The sequence below is a fragment of the Typopeltis vanoorti genome, chromosome 11 (genome assembly GCF_054136105.1).
Source record: "Typopeltis vanoorti isolate ZY-2024b chromosome 11, IOZ_Tvanoo_1.0, whole genome shotgun sequence".
NCBI classification, from domain to species: Eukaryota; Metazoa; Arthropoda; class Arachnida; order Uropygi; family Thelyphonidae; genus Typopeltis; species Typopeltis vanoorti.
In genome coordinates, this window is record NC_143559.1 from 138,559,641 (window position 1) to 138,575,993 (window position 16,353).

A 16,353-nucleotide genomic window follows, 5' to 3' on the forward strand; every position below is an offset into this window, starting at 1 on the left:
AGCACCAAATAAGACAAAGTCGGTTCCAACAGCAGGAAAGGGAATGGCATTGGGAATGTTTTGGGATGCTAAAGCCATTTTGTTTATTAATTATCTTGAAAAGGATAAAACAATAACCGGGGAATATTATTCCGATCTTTTAACCAGATTAGACAAAAAAAAAATTGTGAGAAAAGACCCAGTTTGCAGAAGAAAAAATCATCTTTCATCAGGACAATGGCACCTGCCCACCAAGGTGTTTTTAGCAATGGGAAAATTAAGGGATCTGCACTACGAATTGTTGGAACATCCACCCTATTCCCCCAGATTTGGCTCCCTTTGACTTCTATCTCTTCCCAAAACTAAAACTCTTCCTCGCTGGTCAACATTTATCTTTGAATCAAGAGGCGATTGCAGCTGTAGAGGGGTATTTTGCAGATCTTACTGAGAATCACTACAGGGGACGAGATAACGGCAGTTGAACATCGCTGGAATAAATGTATTAGTCTTAAGGGAGATTATATTGAAAAATAAAAATAATCTTGAAATTATAAATTCGTTTTTTTATTAAGCCAAGAACTTTTCAGACCACCCTTGTGTATTATATCCAACATTCCTTTTGGCTCTGATGCCTGATGCATCTTGCTCATGCACAAGCTCATTTGAAAGCAATTAGGTTTATTGTTGTGGGATATCTGAGGAAAATACACCAAGCTTTCTTCTGGGCTTCTTTGGCTGCTGTGCAATCATCACTTCACCATGGCTTTGGAAAACGTGAGAATGACTAGATGTTTTAGGAATTGGAATTGTGGCTGCTGTTATATACATTATTATATGCTTCAATGCATCACTGGTAAGAGGTGAACTGACTGTTGCAGAACCAAGATCTGCTAATGAGGAAAAGGTTAGGTTAGGTTAGAGATTTTTCAGCATTGCAGATGGTGAACTCATCATTCATGTAGTGTAGGTGGATGACGAGTTTGCCATTGGCCAGATTCAGAAAAATCGCTACCCACTTTCTTAACCAAAATCAACAGTCTATACCAATGCATCAACTTCACCAAAAATTAGCCTTCCTGGACAACTGTCTTTCCTGTTTCCCACCTGGAATACTCACAAGCTCTGTTCACTGAAATCTACCTTCATAGGCCACTACACACAAGATTCAGTCCATCAATTTATTTAAAAAAAATAGGAATAATCAAATTTTTGCTTAACAGAGTGCAAGTTATCTGTTCCAATTGCAAGGATCTTTAACAAGAACTATACACCATCTAATGCACCATACTACAGAATGGTTTCACCTTAAGAAAGTTTAAACACATCTTGGACACTTACAAGCTTATCATTAAGAATCCTGAAGCTGTATAGCAAGTCCCTATCCTATACACTACTGGCATCTCAGAGGCAACTGCAAAGATTCTGGAAAGATACTGTTTAATCCCTACATTCTTCCTTATCAACAAATCTCCTTTTGGTTATCATCCACAAAAGGTAAACGGTCCCTGGTGTTTACTAGGTTCAAAGTGATTGCCTCAGCTCATACTTTGAAGAAACATGTCGTTTTGTCGAAAAACAACCACAAGAATACCAGCATTCTTACATGAATATGTTGATGCATTGATGATATCCCATTAATTTCTGGCCAAAATATTTGCAATAATAAAATTATTCTTTATTCTTGTTTATTCTTGTAAATAAATGTATATAACAAAAGTTTCATATCTTTACAAAATATGCTGAGCACCAAAAAATTGCGATTCTTTCCATAGTCAAGACAAGAAATTATGAAAATTTTTAAATTTCCTTTCAGGAGAATGATCTATTCTGTATTAATATCTTGACATTCTTTTCATTTTTTTTTTGAATAATATGTGAAAATTTGATTATTTTATTTAATAAATGATGCAGTTACACCACAAAGTACTACAAGGATTTCAAGACTGCTCCAACAAGCATTTCAGAATAGTTTCCTTCTAAAAATAACTCCAACATTAGCATCATTGCTGAAAATATGAAACCTTTCCATGATGTCCACATTGGCATCATCATACAGGAATTAATTGAAATTTTCACATGCTTAATCACTTTCCATATTGAAATGCATCATCACTCTCCTCATCTAGAAGCGAAGTGATCATCTTGGTTATTGGAAAAATTCTCCGATGCTATTACCAGAACCAATTTTGTCAAAACCCAGGTATACCTTCATCGCACACTGTTTCAGGTAATTATGTCTCAACATTTGACAAATTCCATTTGTTTCCCCAATCCCCCACCCCGTGGGAATTTGCTTCCAATTTGTCCTCATAGCTGAAGTCCTCTCTTAAAGATTACTCATTCAGTGCTCACAGAATTAATCTGCTCTCATACATGTCATTTGTCATTCACATCAGACATTTGCTTTGTAAACATATTGTTTATATTATTTTTCTTATATATCTAATAACTTTATCTTTATTTTATTCCTAATTCTTTATAGCTTTACTCTAATGCGCTTTTTCTCTCTTATCCTTTCTCATTTACTCTACTGCGTACTATGATTATCCACCATCCGTATTTACTAGTCGAATGCCTATGAATACTGGAAATTTATTTGTCAGACTGCACCACCAATATATCATTTAATTGGCATAACACTAAATAAAACTTCCGTTAGATTTCCCTCTCTCCCACGAGCGAAGTTTCTTTTATCAATGTTTACTTTAACAGTCGTGGTTCATAAGTAACTGAACTGCGTTTTTATTGCCTCAAATTATTTCCCACTCACAAGTCCAATTTATTTAAGAACAGTGCAGTTGTAAAATAAAAGATCAGGCAGCACTCTCTTAACAAATAATTAAAACACATTTATTTACAAATTATACATGAATTACACAATAGGGAGATTGCTTTCTCTATCCATTTATAAAATCTTTAGCATAAATTAGAACCTTTTTACTTTAACACTAATTAACTTCTTTAACTCACAATCTTATTTACTCTCCGCTTACAAATTCAACTTATTAAACTTCTAGTTTACTTGCAAAGAGGTTACCTAACTCTCTGTTAAGTTATCTTTCCAATTTTTATATCAACTTCCAACATGCCTATCGATTCGATTAATGACACTTCTTACTTCTATTAACCAAATTCTTAAAAGTCTTTCTATAACACACTATAAGAGGAATTGTACAAAAGTATGGAACTTACAAAGGCTCTGTATTGCACATTTAGTCAAAAGTCTTGCACAAAAAGTTCTAAGGCAATTCTTTCATCTCAGATCTTGAGCTTCCTCAGGAATGTCTGGCTTCAGTAATACCTCATCGGAAAAATAGCGGCCCGTGGACTGCTGTACTCATTCAGCTCCAGCAAAAGGTTGTTCTCCCACGCCGAAAAGAAAAACTTCCGAACAAAGCTGCCTCAGGTAATTTACATCGCCTTTTCTCCTCTGCTTTGGCTCGCCGAAAATGCCTAGATGACTACCGTCCCCAAGAGCTCGAACTGCCACCTCCAAGAAACTGAAACTGCTGCCAACTCTCAAACCGGGATCCCTCTCTATGGCGTGTGGAAGCCTTTTCTTCTTCGGCAACGTCTGGAAGCCCTCTCTCTCTGCCCTGGAAGCGCCTCTTTCTGGCGACGAGTGGAACCGGGCAGCCCCTTATGCTTGGCTTAGTCCTTTTATTTTGCAATCTCGCGACCTTGGACTAAAGGTAGTAAACCCCAAAGAATTCGGCATGCCTCTTTTATTTTCTTTTTAAGTTTAACCTGCTCTTTGTTCTCCTCCATGCAATCTTTTGATCGTATTTTGCTGGGTGTAAATAACTTGTCTCTAAAACTAGCGGACCTCTTTGATACTTTGCTTCTCCTTTTGGGGCTGCGAAAACTTCTCTAAACCTAGCGGCACTCTTAGATACTATCTTTAAAGGTGTTAGCGCAGTGAGCAACTCTTATATACAAAACTAGTAAGCAACTTTTCCTGTGCTCTTACACATAACTATATACATATACAAAGTTCCCCTGGGAAAGCATTGCCTTTGTTTTTGACATTAAAACAGAAAATACATTCACTTCCCACAGGGTTAACTACATCGATATTTTGCAAAATATACATAGAAACAAACAAGGTTATTTACAGTTCTCATGGGACTTGACCTATGTAAAAAATCAATGTAAAGCGCTTTGATAATTTTAAGCTACATCGAGTTTTTACAGTTCTCTCTCCCTGAGCAATATAGCAGCTAACTAGATATTTTGCTTTTCCTATTTTGCCACTGCTTTTATCTCATACCAAACAATTTCATAGGCACTGTAAAAATTCGATGTTGCCAAAATAAATCATCTAAAAACATACTTTTTACGGTAGGAATTCACCTGAATAATTTTCGTAAAAATGTATATTTTAACCATCTATGTCAAGCCATCTGTATAAAGAGCAAAATACGTCCAAAGGGGAATTAACTCGCTCATTGTTTAAGAAGGGATGTAGAAGTAATGAGACTAAGAGCATCGCCCGAAATTCGGCATGTCTTTTGAAGATTGTGTGCAAGACCCATCGCAGGTGACCTTCAAGGTCAATATTGAAAGGGTGCGACGCGTAAGAAAAAGAAAAGGCAAGTAAGGAAAGGCCCGTTTTTTTCTCCACGGACCAGAGGAGAGAAACCCCACTCAAGCGCCGGAATAAGGAAAGAAGGACGGAAGACACACACAAGATAGAGAGAGACCATGCGAGTCTAATTTGTTTCATAGTTTGTGTGTGATTTATGAAAGGATTCCCTATCGAACTGCTAAGTTGTCTGGTTTAAGGAGATAGTATTTAGAATGTTAACATTTCTCATAAAAGTGTAAAATAGCTAATGAGTGAAACATGAGCACAGTTAATTTCCCTGAGAGAAAATATTGAGATATTGAAATTTCTTTGATTATGTGTGTACTTATGATTGAATTTTATGATAGAGAATGTTCCTGATGTCATACCATTGGAATGTTTGAAACTCAATGAGGTGAATTGTATAAATATTATTGCCTAGATTAAGTACTTGAAAGGAATGAGATTCTGAGAGATATATTTGTATACATGTATGTTGTATTTTGATAGACACTAAATTGGGAATGTTAAGTGCACCTAATGAATTCATGTTATGTGTATAACTTCCTGATAGTTTTAATATAAAGTATGCTGTTTGAAAGTCTAAGTAAGTGTGAGGGAATTCAATAGGAACCAAAGTTGAGCGATTGAGAAAGACTTAAGAGTCACCTTCCATAAATGAATCTTGTGATTTCATGCGATGTATAATTATTTGATCAGGAATTAAACTTGTTATTGTTGATAAAAATAGTTGTTTGATTTAATCTTTTTGCAATGCACTGATTGAAAAAAATAAACTCGGACCTGATAGCGGAACCCCAATGATTAGTAGTGATTTATGAGTAAATTTTGCCATGACTGCAAACCTTGGCTAAAATAGGATAAATGATTAATTTATCTACTAGGGTAGAAAACCTTTCTTTTGCCTATAGGAGATTTTCAGAGGCACAGTCTTCAATCAAATAAATATCTAGCGATCCCAGGCAAGAAAAATTATACTTATGGTAGAACAATAAAGAAGGAAAATGATAGAAAACGAATATTAAGTTGAAGAAACATTTAAGATATAAGAATATATATGATAAGCAAAAAAAAAAAAAAATGAATCAAGTATTACAGCACCATCTTTCAGATTTGACTCCACCTTTCTGTTGAATTTCCAGTTTTGTTGGTTGGAATTCATTTGTTATGGTTAGCAATACTCATCCCCATCCTGTTCTATCCTGCCTGAAAATACAATATCCCTTAATTCTCTTCCTATGAAAATAATTTTCTTTATTAATAGTCTCAAATAATGCTTATAATTTTTTGGTAAATTCAAACTAGTAATGCTCCCCAACTAACTAACTTTGTTCTTAATTCTTCTGGCATTAGAATACATGTATTGGAAATTCACTCGGGGCCCACTAGGTATGCCTGAATCTTTAAATGTCTCATTCAGATCTGAGAAACAACATTCCATCATACTTCTCATTCTTATACTCACTCACCTCAAGGGAGTCTTCACACATGCTCACCTGCATCCTTCTTAACAATTTTAGTTTCATTCATTTTGCACATCTCTCAGTGAACAACCTTCTCCAGACACCTAACTCCAAATCCATTAGACATAAATAAATCCTTTTGTCTGTTACATTATTAAATGGTTTGGATCAATCAGGAAATCAGTGATATTTACTACATTCTCAGATAATGTGGTGGTACTAAACTACACTGGACAAAGAGAAAAAAAAGACTATTTTGATAACAGTGGGTGAAAATGGATGCATTAGAAATCAGATCAGTGAGTGCAAAATACCTTGACAAAATCATAAGTTAATCTCAATAAGTGATGCCAAAGATCACGCACAGAAAGCTAGCATGAGATAACAGCAACAGTCTACTGTGGACATTGCTTTATGACTCAACTGAAGAAAATAATAAGAAAGTTTATATATGCCAAAGCAATGTCACTTTAGTGTTTCCTGCCATTTTTAGAAAAGTGGGTGATTGTTTCTTTTATATCCTTCATAAGATCAGTGGGATAGTTGACTTCTGCACTGATTTAACCTCAATATCTTCCTGTGAGTAACTCCCTAAGGAGACATCAATAAAGTCAAAACTAATCTGGATAGTAATCCTTCCCATAATGCACAGCAATATACATGTCCAAAAGGAAGTGTGCATTGTATTATAGGATACTAGGGCAATTGACGTGAAGTCAACAGCTTCACATCAGCTTAGTTGTGAAGATACTTGCACACTAAACTATTTGCATATACTTTGTTATAGAATTAAAACAATATAATTTGTCTATGATTCACATGAGTGAGAAAACTGTATATATGTTTAATTAAAGGTTCAATATTCATAACACTATTTAGTAAGATGTTCAAGATTAAAAAACACTCCTTTTTTTTTAAGTTTAGGTATGAGTAGGGATTGGTGTTTTGAAGCAGATAGCATATGTACCAGAAGTAGTGGTACCTGCCAGGGATTACCTGATAGTAGAATGAAATAATCACAAAGATTTTAATAATTTGGGAAAATTCTGAAAGTGCAATAATTTATTCTCTGCATCTGGTAACATTTATTTGGTGTAAACAACTATTTGGAGTAATTTTAGAAAAGCATGTATTTTTTTTAATTATTTTTTATTTTTATTTATTTATTTTATTTTTTTTTTTGCACACATGCATATATCAGCATAGAAACATTCTGGTATACCTGAAGTATAAAAACAGCAAATCTCTTTTTATGACTATCTCTTACTGGTATACTTGGGATCCCCATGTAGTAATGTACTTCATCTTTAAATTCAATAATTATTTATCAAGATAATAATCTGCTGACAACTTGATTGGTTAAAATCAAGATAAATGCAGTATTCTGATATAAAAGTGCATCAATTTAAAAATAATGTTTACAATTTATGAAAAGAACTTCTTACCAAACACAGATGGTGGCAATTGGTTCATAAATGTTGCAGTTTCAATAACAGAGAAACCTTCTTGGCTTAAGGCCTCTGCAGATGAAGATTTAGTAATTCCACTAGTACTTTCCTCTATACCATTAATAAGTGCATAAGCTCCTGCACAGTTTCCAGAGCTTTCTGCTTTTGGACTGAGTCCTAAATATTAGAACATTGTTGTGAATGCATTTTTATAAACTTACAATATAAAACTTCAAGTTATAAAATTCGAAACAACCTTAATCTTGCAAATAACCTTATACTAATTATTCCATAAAAAGCAGTTATCTTTCATCACACACACAAAAAGTAAAGTCAACACTTACTATAGCAAACACAATTACAATACTATAACACTGTCAAAAAGTTCCATAGGAACAAACTATTCACTATAACAAATTTCTGAAGCACATAAAAATCTGATATAGCAAGAGTCAACTGTTATCTACATGCTATAAGCCAAGGTTTCCCAAACTTTTTTTTCCGTGGCCCGGTTATTTTAATACTTCATCTTTGTGACCCACTAAAATTTTATGGCCAATAGGTAAAATAAAACAAATTTGAATGTTCATAGAGTTTTCATTCATTATTATTATTATAATAAAGAAGCATTTACTCTTACAAAAATATAAAGAAATTAAACGAAAGCCAAGTAATGTAATTTATTAATGAGAAGTGTGATGCTGTTGTTTGTTAACTAGAAACTTCAGGTTTGGAGGAAAGGATCGGTTTCTATATTTATTTTTTAGAAAAACCAGTGTTGAAAAGCCTGTTTCACACTTATAGGTTGTGACAAAAGGCATTAGAAATTTTATTGCTTTTTCTGCTAAAACTGTGAAGTAAAACTGGGCGAGTAAAACTGTGAAATGGCAATGCAGACGTGGATGGAGCACATTTTTCGTCTCTATTAATTAAATTATTTATTCATTAGTCCCAATTAACACTTGTATTTTTATTTGTATTTTAGAGTTTCATGAAAAAAAAAACAAAAATCTATCAGTGGCATTTTGTTGAAGATGTCTTTGAGTGCCGTATCACACGACAGTTCAATTATAGATTGTATATAGATTATTATTTAGAAACAATTATAATAATTACGGTTGTTCAGCTGAACCTACCAGGCAAGGTACACAAAATCAGTATATACAAAAAAATAAGCTGAATAATATATGCACGTAAACACAAGAAAGATATTTAATTAACCAAATATTTTGGTCTAGAAATAGCAGACCATCTTCAGTGGCACTATAAGAACAGTTTTAAAAAAATACAAGGTGGAATACTAACAATAGATCATTTAAAAATAGAACAAGCCATGTGATGTTATATCACTAAGTATTAAAGGAATATTTTTAAGCAGAGACATGACTGAAATAAAGATATTAATTAATAATATTAAATAACGTAAAATTAATATGAATTAATGAGTTATCCTGATTAGACTTTCCCAGATTTTTGATATAGATATAGTCATTCCGATTCAGGTTAGGATGATGGAGTAAGGCCTCTACACTTTCTTTGAATAAACATTCAAATTTATAACGGGATCTATGTAAGTTGTGGTTGTTTCAATCCCAAAGGATGTTGTGGTTAGTTTCAATCCCATGCTGAGCCAATCCAGATTTTTCAGGTTTGTTGTGATGAATGGAGGACTGATGTTCTTGGAATCCAGTTTGTTCAAAATAGGAGAGATCACAGTTGCAGGGAATTTGATAAACTCCAGAAAGAGATGATGGGCTGATTCTTTAAGAATATAACAACCTGTGAACTGTAGTCGTAAGAGTATTTGAAGGTGACCGGATGAGAAGAACGTCTAAAAAAGATAACTGGTTGTTTTCTTCTATTTCCATAGTAAACTTTATACAATGATGTAAGGAAATGATACTGTTTAAAAAAGAAGGTAAGGAGTCTCTGTTGTGCAGCCATACAGTAAAGATGTCATCTATATATCTTACCCAAAAGGATGGTTGAGGGAAAATAGATGAGAAGAGGACTTTTTCTAGATGTTCTAAATAAAAGTTGGCTAAAGCAGAGAGAGAGACTTCACATGGCCGTTCCTTCTACTTGGCTGTAAAATTTGTTTCGACATAAGAAATATCCAGAGTGTATTATGAAATTGAATAGTTTTATTATGTCTTCTGGAAAGATGTCAGCAAGTACTTTTAAAGTCTCCTTGAGAGGTACATTTGTATATAAAGATTCCATATCAAAGCTCACCATAAGATCTGTAGGTTGCAATGAGACATTTTTTAATTTTTCTAAGAAATCTGAGGAGTTTTTTTAGAAAGGAACTAGAGTTGCCTATGTGAGATTTCAATAATTTAGCTAGATATTTGGCTATACGGTAAGTAGGAGAATCAATACAATCTACTATTGGACGAAGAGGAAAGTCAATCTTATGTATTTTAGGAAGACCATAAAATCTAGGGTCTTGCATTATTAAAGCCTGTCTACGAGAAGGAACTAGGGTCTTGCAAAATGAGTTTCAAGTCTTTCAATTGTGTCTCTATCTAAACTGATGACTTCATCTAAGAGAGAATTTAATTTCTTTAGTTGTCTGTTGGTTGGATTATAATCAAGTTCTTGATATGTGGAGTGATCTTGAAGTAAAAAAGAAAGTTTTCTTCTGTAATTTGCTGAGTCCATAACTACTGTTGCTTTCCCCTTGTCAGCTTTGGTGATAATGAGGTGATTGTTTTTTCTCAAGGACTGTAAAGATTTCATTTCAGAAAGAGATATGTTGGAAGGAGGAAGTTTGGCCTTAAGTAGAGAAGAAGCAACTTATAGGCGACGAGCATTAGCTTTATCACTAGTTAGATGACTGAGATTCCGTTCAATGTTAACTAGGAAATCTAGATATGGTATCTTATTAGGAACAATAGAAAAATCATGTCCTTTTGAGAGGATGAGGGTTTCGCTATCAGTTAGAGGACGTCCGGATATATCGACAATCCAATTATCTGAAGTTTTGAAGGGCTTGAATTGTTTAGACGAAAGAGCTTCATACTTTCGGTTTAGATGTTGACTTAGTTTATTATATGTGCGTTGAGTAGAAAAAAAAATAAACTAAGTCAACATCTAAACCGAAAATATGAAGCTCTTTCATCTAAACAATTCAAGCCCTTCAAAACTCCAGATAATTGGATTGTCAATATATCCAGACGAGTTTAAACGTGGCCATATACCAGCCTTGAAGATGACCCACGTGAAGGATGTCCAAAAAAAGTGTAACAACACTAGAAATCATTGATCAAGTGCACAATATGGTACTGGATGACGGCGAGTCAAAGTGTGTGAAATTGCTGAGACTATAGGCATTTCAAAAGAACATGTAGTGATCTTTATTTGAAAATTATTTTCTCCTGCTAACTAAATCCTTGATTGTTTACCTACTCCCATTCCAAAGAAATAAGCATATTCTAGAATGTATTTTTGCAGTACATCTGCCAGACAGGAAAAAAAACTTGCATGAAGAATTGCAAATGAAAAAACTTTGCACAAGATGGGTACTGTGCTTGCTCACAGCAGATCAAAAACACACTCGCATGAAAATATCTGAACAGTGCTTGGAGCATTTTAACAAGAATAAAACTGATTTTGTAGTCAATTTATTACTATGAATGAGACTTGAATTCACTAAATCCATCAGAATCCAAACAGCAGTCAAAACAGTGGACAGAAGCCGGTTGTTCAGAAGACAAAGTTGGTTCCAACAAAAGGAAAAGGCATAGCATTGGTGTTTTAGGATGCTAAAGGCATTTTGTTTATTAATTATCTTGAAAAGGGTAAAACAATAACTGAAGAATATTATTTTGATCTTTTAACCAGACTAGATGAAAAAATTTGCGAGAAAAGACCTGGTTTGCAGAAGAAAAAAAATCAACTTTCATCAGGACAATGCACCTGCCCACAAAGGTGTTTTGGCAATGAGAAAAATTAAGGGATTTGCACTATGAATTGTTGGAACATCCACTCTATTCTCCAAGATTTGGCTCCCTAACAGGAAGATCTGCTTTTATTCAGCTAGAAGAACACAAGTCTTATATTGAATACCTTGAACCTGAACAGTCTGAATTTGCAGAGCATGCCATCAACACTAGACAGAGTTCATTGGAACAAGACAAGAGTCCTTCACAAAAGTTGGTTCACAAAAGACAACGGCTTTATAAAGAAACGTGAAACTTTACTTCACTCTCCCAACTTAAACAGATCCAATGGTCTACATCTATCTCCTTTGTGGGAGATAGGAAAGATTACGTGATTTAAAAAGTACTAACTTTTTTTTTAATTGTGTGTGTGTGTGTTAAAGATACCAAGTAATTTTATAAACTTGGTTTTAATCCTTTTTCCCAAGTAAGCAAACAGACAAGTAAGTCAACAGCTTTCTCTCATCCTGAGATTTTTATTTAATAAGGTCAAAGCACCTTGTGACAACTTGTTTAGGTAAAATGGGCATGGAGAGAGAGGACCTTGATCTTGCTGATGGTCTCATGATGACAGTCTTGCAGAATTTTGGTAAAGGGAGACATCAAATTCCTGATATGTACCCTGGGGGGGGGGGAGTTACAGTATATTATGATAGTATTATTATCATCATCTGAGACCTCCAGAGAGTCCAGGACTCATCGAGGGAGGCTATAAATCACCCAAACAAGCTATCATATCTTCCCTTAAATTCACACTAGATGCACTCACTCAGTGGTGGCTGGAAAAAATAACCAATTTATTAATAAGTAAATTTACATATTAAAAAATTACTTTATTAAAAACTGTCAAAAGTGACACTGTGTCACTTTTGATATTGCATTAGATCGCAGTGCATTTGTTTCGTGTAATGATAATTTTTCATGTAACGATAATTGAGAAAATATAATTCTTTTCATATTTTCAACAGTGACACTCGTCATAATTCAGTTTTGTTCTATAATAAATAAATAATTATATATTATTTTAACAGAATAAAATAAGATTTATCGAAAATATTTCACCCTCACCACGATGTATATACACACCAATAATAAAAGTTTAGTATCTCACAGAAATGACGCGTGCAAGAATACAATTTACCTATAGCGACACTTAGTGTCAGATTCACTTGTTACGTGCAGTGACAACTGCACACTAATATCGGCGAGTCTAGCCTGAACGGACAGAACGGGATAATTCTGACACTGTGTTAGATTGCAGTGCATTTGTATTGTAATCTAAAGTATTAATCCAACAATTTCAATTATCAACTATTCAATCAATGTCAAAACATAAGCTGTAACCTTTAACATGTTGTATTGCATTTATATAATGTTGTAAGCATTGTTATTATTTATAAACACAAAATTTAATTTTTTCATTTTTAACTTGGGGGTGCTGCAGTGTCGCAGTGCTTATGTACAAGTCACCACTGCACTCACTACCCCTAAGGGCAAATTATTCTACTCACTCAATGCTCTCTGGGAGAAAAATCTAGCTTTTACTTCGATGGATGTCTCCATGCTCTCTCTCCCTGCCTTCCACATAACGAAAAATTTCATCAGTTGATATCCTATAAAGTTTATAAGCCTATATCATATCACCCTTTTTTCTCCTGTTAACCAGAGTCTGCAATCCACATACTTGCAATCTGTCCTCATAATCTAAAGCCCAAAATCCAGATATAATCTTTGTAACTCTTCTTTGCACCGTTTCCACAGCTTTTTTATCCCCTTGGAATCTGGGAGACCAAATCTGCACATAATCCAAGTGTGGTCTTATCAAAGCCTTTTAAAGAGGCAAAATGACCTCCTTATCCTTATATGCCAAGGTTTGCTTCAACATCGCAATTATTATCTGAGTTGTATTTGCAACTTTTGCTATGTGACCCCCTGCAGAGGTTGTGGCTGATCTGACAGATAAACAATTATTTAATATAAATATTCTTACACACATCCAGTGTATACCTTGGAGGCCATGACTAGCTGTGCATGCATATATTACGAGTAATATTCCACACTGTTTATGCAGTCGGTTTTGGTTTAACATGTATTATGTAAAGGTGTGTGTGTGTGATATTTCATAGTAAATTGTATCTGAGATATACCATGACCTCCGATGTCAGTATAGTATTGGTTTAGTTGTTGTTTTTTTATTTACCATTGAAAATGGCTTGAAAAATATATCGATTGGATAATCTATCAGATGTTGAAGAGATTCAGCGATTTTTGTTACTCGAGTCCGATGATGGGAATGACAGAATCGAATGCAAAAGTGATATTTGATAGTAAATTGTATCTGAGAGATACTGCAAACTCTAATGTCAGCATAGTATTGGTTTAATTTTTTTTTTTTTTTTGTTTCTTTATTCAATAATTTCTAGATTGTAACTGAAAATAAATAAACCATCATGTATTATATTTGCAGTTTTTTTTTTTTTTAAGTTTTATCGCATTTTAGCACATACTAGTAATGAATGCATAGATGCAAGCGACCTATGCTGCAATTTTTTTGACAACCTCCACAGGATCAAACTTTAAATTCCTATCCACCAATATGCCAAGATCCCTTGCTTCTTCAGTTTTTTGTAGCATAACTTTATGCTAAAAAAAAAAAAATTTACTAACATTATTTTTCAAATTAATTCAAATTCAAATCAAATAACTATTAAAATCATTTTGTAATTGCTGAATATCAGTAGTATCCCTGATTGCTCTGCCTATCTTTGCATATCATCAGCAAACCATTGCTCATCTGATGTTAGATCCTGCCTGATGTCAGTAATGTATAGATTAAACAATAATGGCCCAAGGACCGAACCCTGAGGTACACCACTGGTCACCTGAAATCTGGCAGATTCACACCCACTGTATACCACTTTTTGATATCTGTCTGTCACCCCCCCCCCCCCAAAATCCAAGTCAACAGTTTATATTCCAATCCCATATTCTCCAGTTTATGCAACAGCCTTTTGTGTGGTATCCTATCAAATGCTTTAGAAAAATCCAACAACATTATAATAGTGTATCCTTTCCCTTTATCCAACTCAGCTATAACATTATGAAATATGAGCTAATTGGTAAAACATGACCTTCCTTTAGAAAACCCATGCTATTCCTTACAAAGTATAGCATGTTTGTCTATCCATTTCTGTGAGTTCTTAACAACTTCTTTAAAATCTTCACCACCAGAAATACTGATAGGTCGGTAGTCAGACATCAGTTTTTGCACCACCCGGAACTATCATACATTCTTTCCATTCTTGTGGTATCAGTCCTGAACTGAGATTCAAGTTATACAAACATGTGAAAGGCATAGCCAATTCAGCTGAACTTCCTTTAGCAAATGCTCTGATATTCCATCTGTCCCTATAGACAAATTCTTGGCCATATTATGCAACAGCTCTTCAACCTCATTTTTACAAACCTTTAACTCTTCATTCAACATAGCAGTAGCACTGTGCACCATGTTACATACACCTGGTTGATATATCTTAGAAAAGTGAGCACTCATTAACTGAACAATCTCATCAGCTTCTGACACTAGAGTACCATCTCGATTCAATAAAGTTATTCTTCCACATTCATTCTCCCTTTCTTTTGCCTGCGGCATAATGATAAAATTCTTTTGAATTGCCTATAGCTTGCATAGCCAATTTCTTTTCATACTCTGATTTAGCTTTCCTCACAATACTCTATACTTTTCTGGCCTGAGCTTAATATATAACATACATAACTCCCATCACTCTTATGATATTCTTTCCACATCATCTTCTTCTTGTGGATATGTTGCTTAATAAGGTTGCACATCCATTTCACTTCCAACCTATTTATTCTTGAAACACTGGGGATACATTCAGATACTGTCCCATTTAAGTACTTTTTCAAAGATTCCCATGCATTGCTGATATTTTTCCTCATTCAGTAACTGATACCATGAGACCAAAGATAGTATTCTCCTAAGTCGATCATAATTTCCAGCTTTGTAGTACAGCACGTAATCTGTTTTAATCGGAGCATAAATACAATTAGATACTTCCGAAGAAAGTACAGCATGATCACTGTTACCAATTGGTGGTAAAATAGCCATATTCTTGACAGAGATCCCTTCTGACGCTATGAGCAAATCCAACACTCTTTGGCCCCGAGTTCCTTCTTTCACATGCTGCTTGAGAAAGTTGTCTTGCAACATTTCAATAAATTCCTGTTCTTTCTTATCATGAGATTTTGTTTCTACCCAAGCAATATTCGGATAATTAAAGTCACCCATAATGATCATTCATTTGGTACCCATAAAGCTAAATTGGCAATGCATTTCTTCATCCCCTGCAACTGAAACCGCGAGGTCTGTAGCAACACCCCACCATATATTTCATTCTGTTAACCTCCACTTCATATTTGAGATAGACTCAAACTCACCGCTACATGAGACATTGTTTCTTGTGTTTCTACCCTAACTGGACTTAAATCATCTGATATCATTAGTAGCACTCCTTCTCCTCTCCTATCTCTTCTATAGTATATCCATTACACTGGATCCCACTTACCATATCTGATTCTGATAGCCAGGTTTCACTAATGCCAACAATCTTAAGCCACATCGTATTCAATAAAGCAACGAACTCAACCTCTTTGTTTCTAATGCTCCTGGCATTTGTGTATAGACATAATAAATTTCCACCTACCCTATTCTTATAATTAGATATGCAATCTATTTGGTCTTGTTCTAGGATTTTCTCTTTTCTGCCCCAAACATACTTAAAAGGTCCGAACCCAAAGCATGTTTTCCACCCCTTCGCCACATACATAACCATGTTCGAAGACATTCATATCTTTATCACGGTTGCATACCATAGCTGAACTTTCACATACATTACTTCCCTTGATGATCT

At 34.5% G+C, this 16,353-nt stretch overlaps 1 protein-coding gene across 2 annotated transcripts in view; it reads right to left on the reverse strand.

The window, feature by feature from the left end:
- LOC150102110 (OTU domain-containing protein 5-A-like) overlaps window positions 1-16,353 on the reverse strand; it is a 178,470-nt gene that overhangs the window by 13,228 nt on the left and 148,889 nt on the right. For both annotated transcript variants that reach the window (XM_090400163.1, XM_090400162.1), the window contains exon 9: window positions 7,476-7,655. In XM_090400163.1, the coding sequence (XP_090256289.1) occupies window positions 7,476-7,655 (180 nt within the window). The remainder of the gene's footprint in view (window positions 1-7,475; window positions 7,656-16,353) is intronic.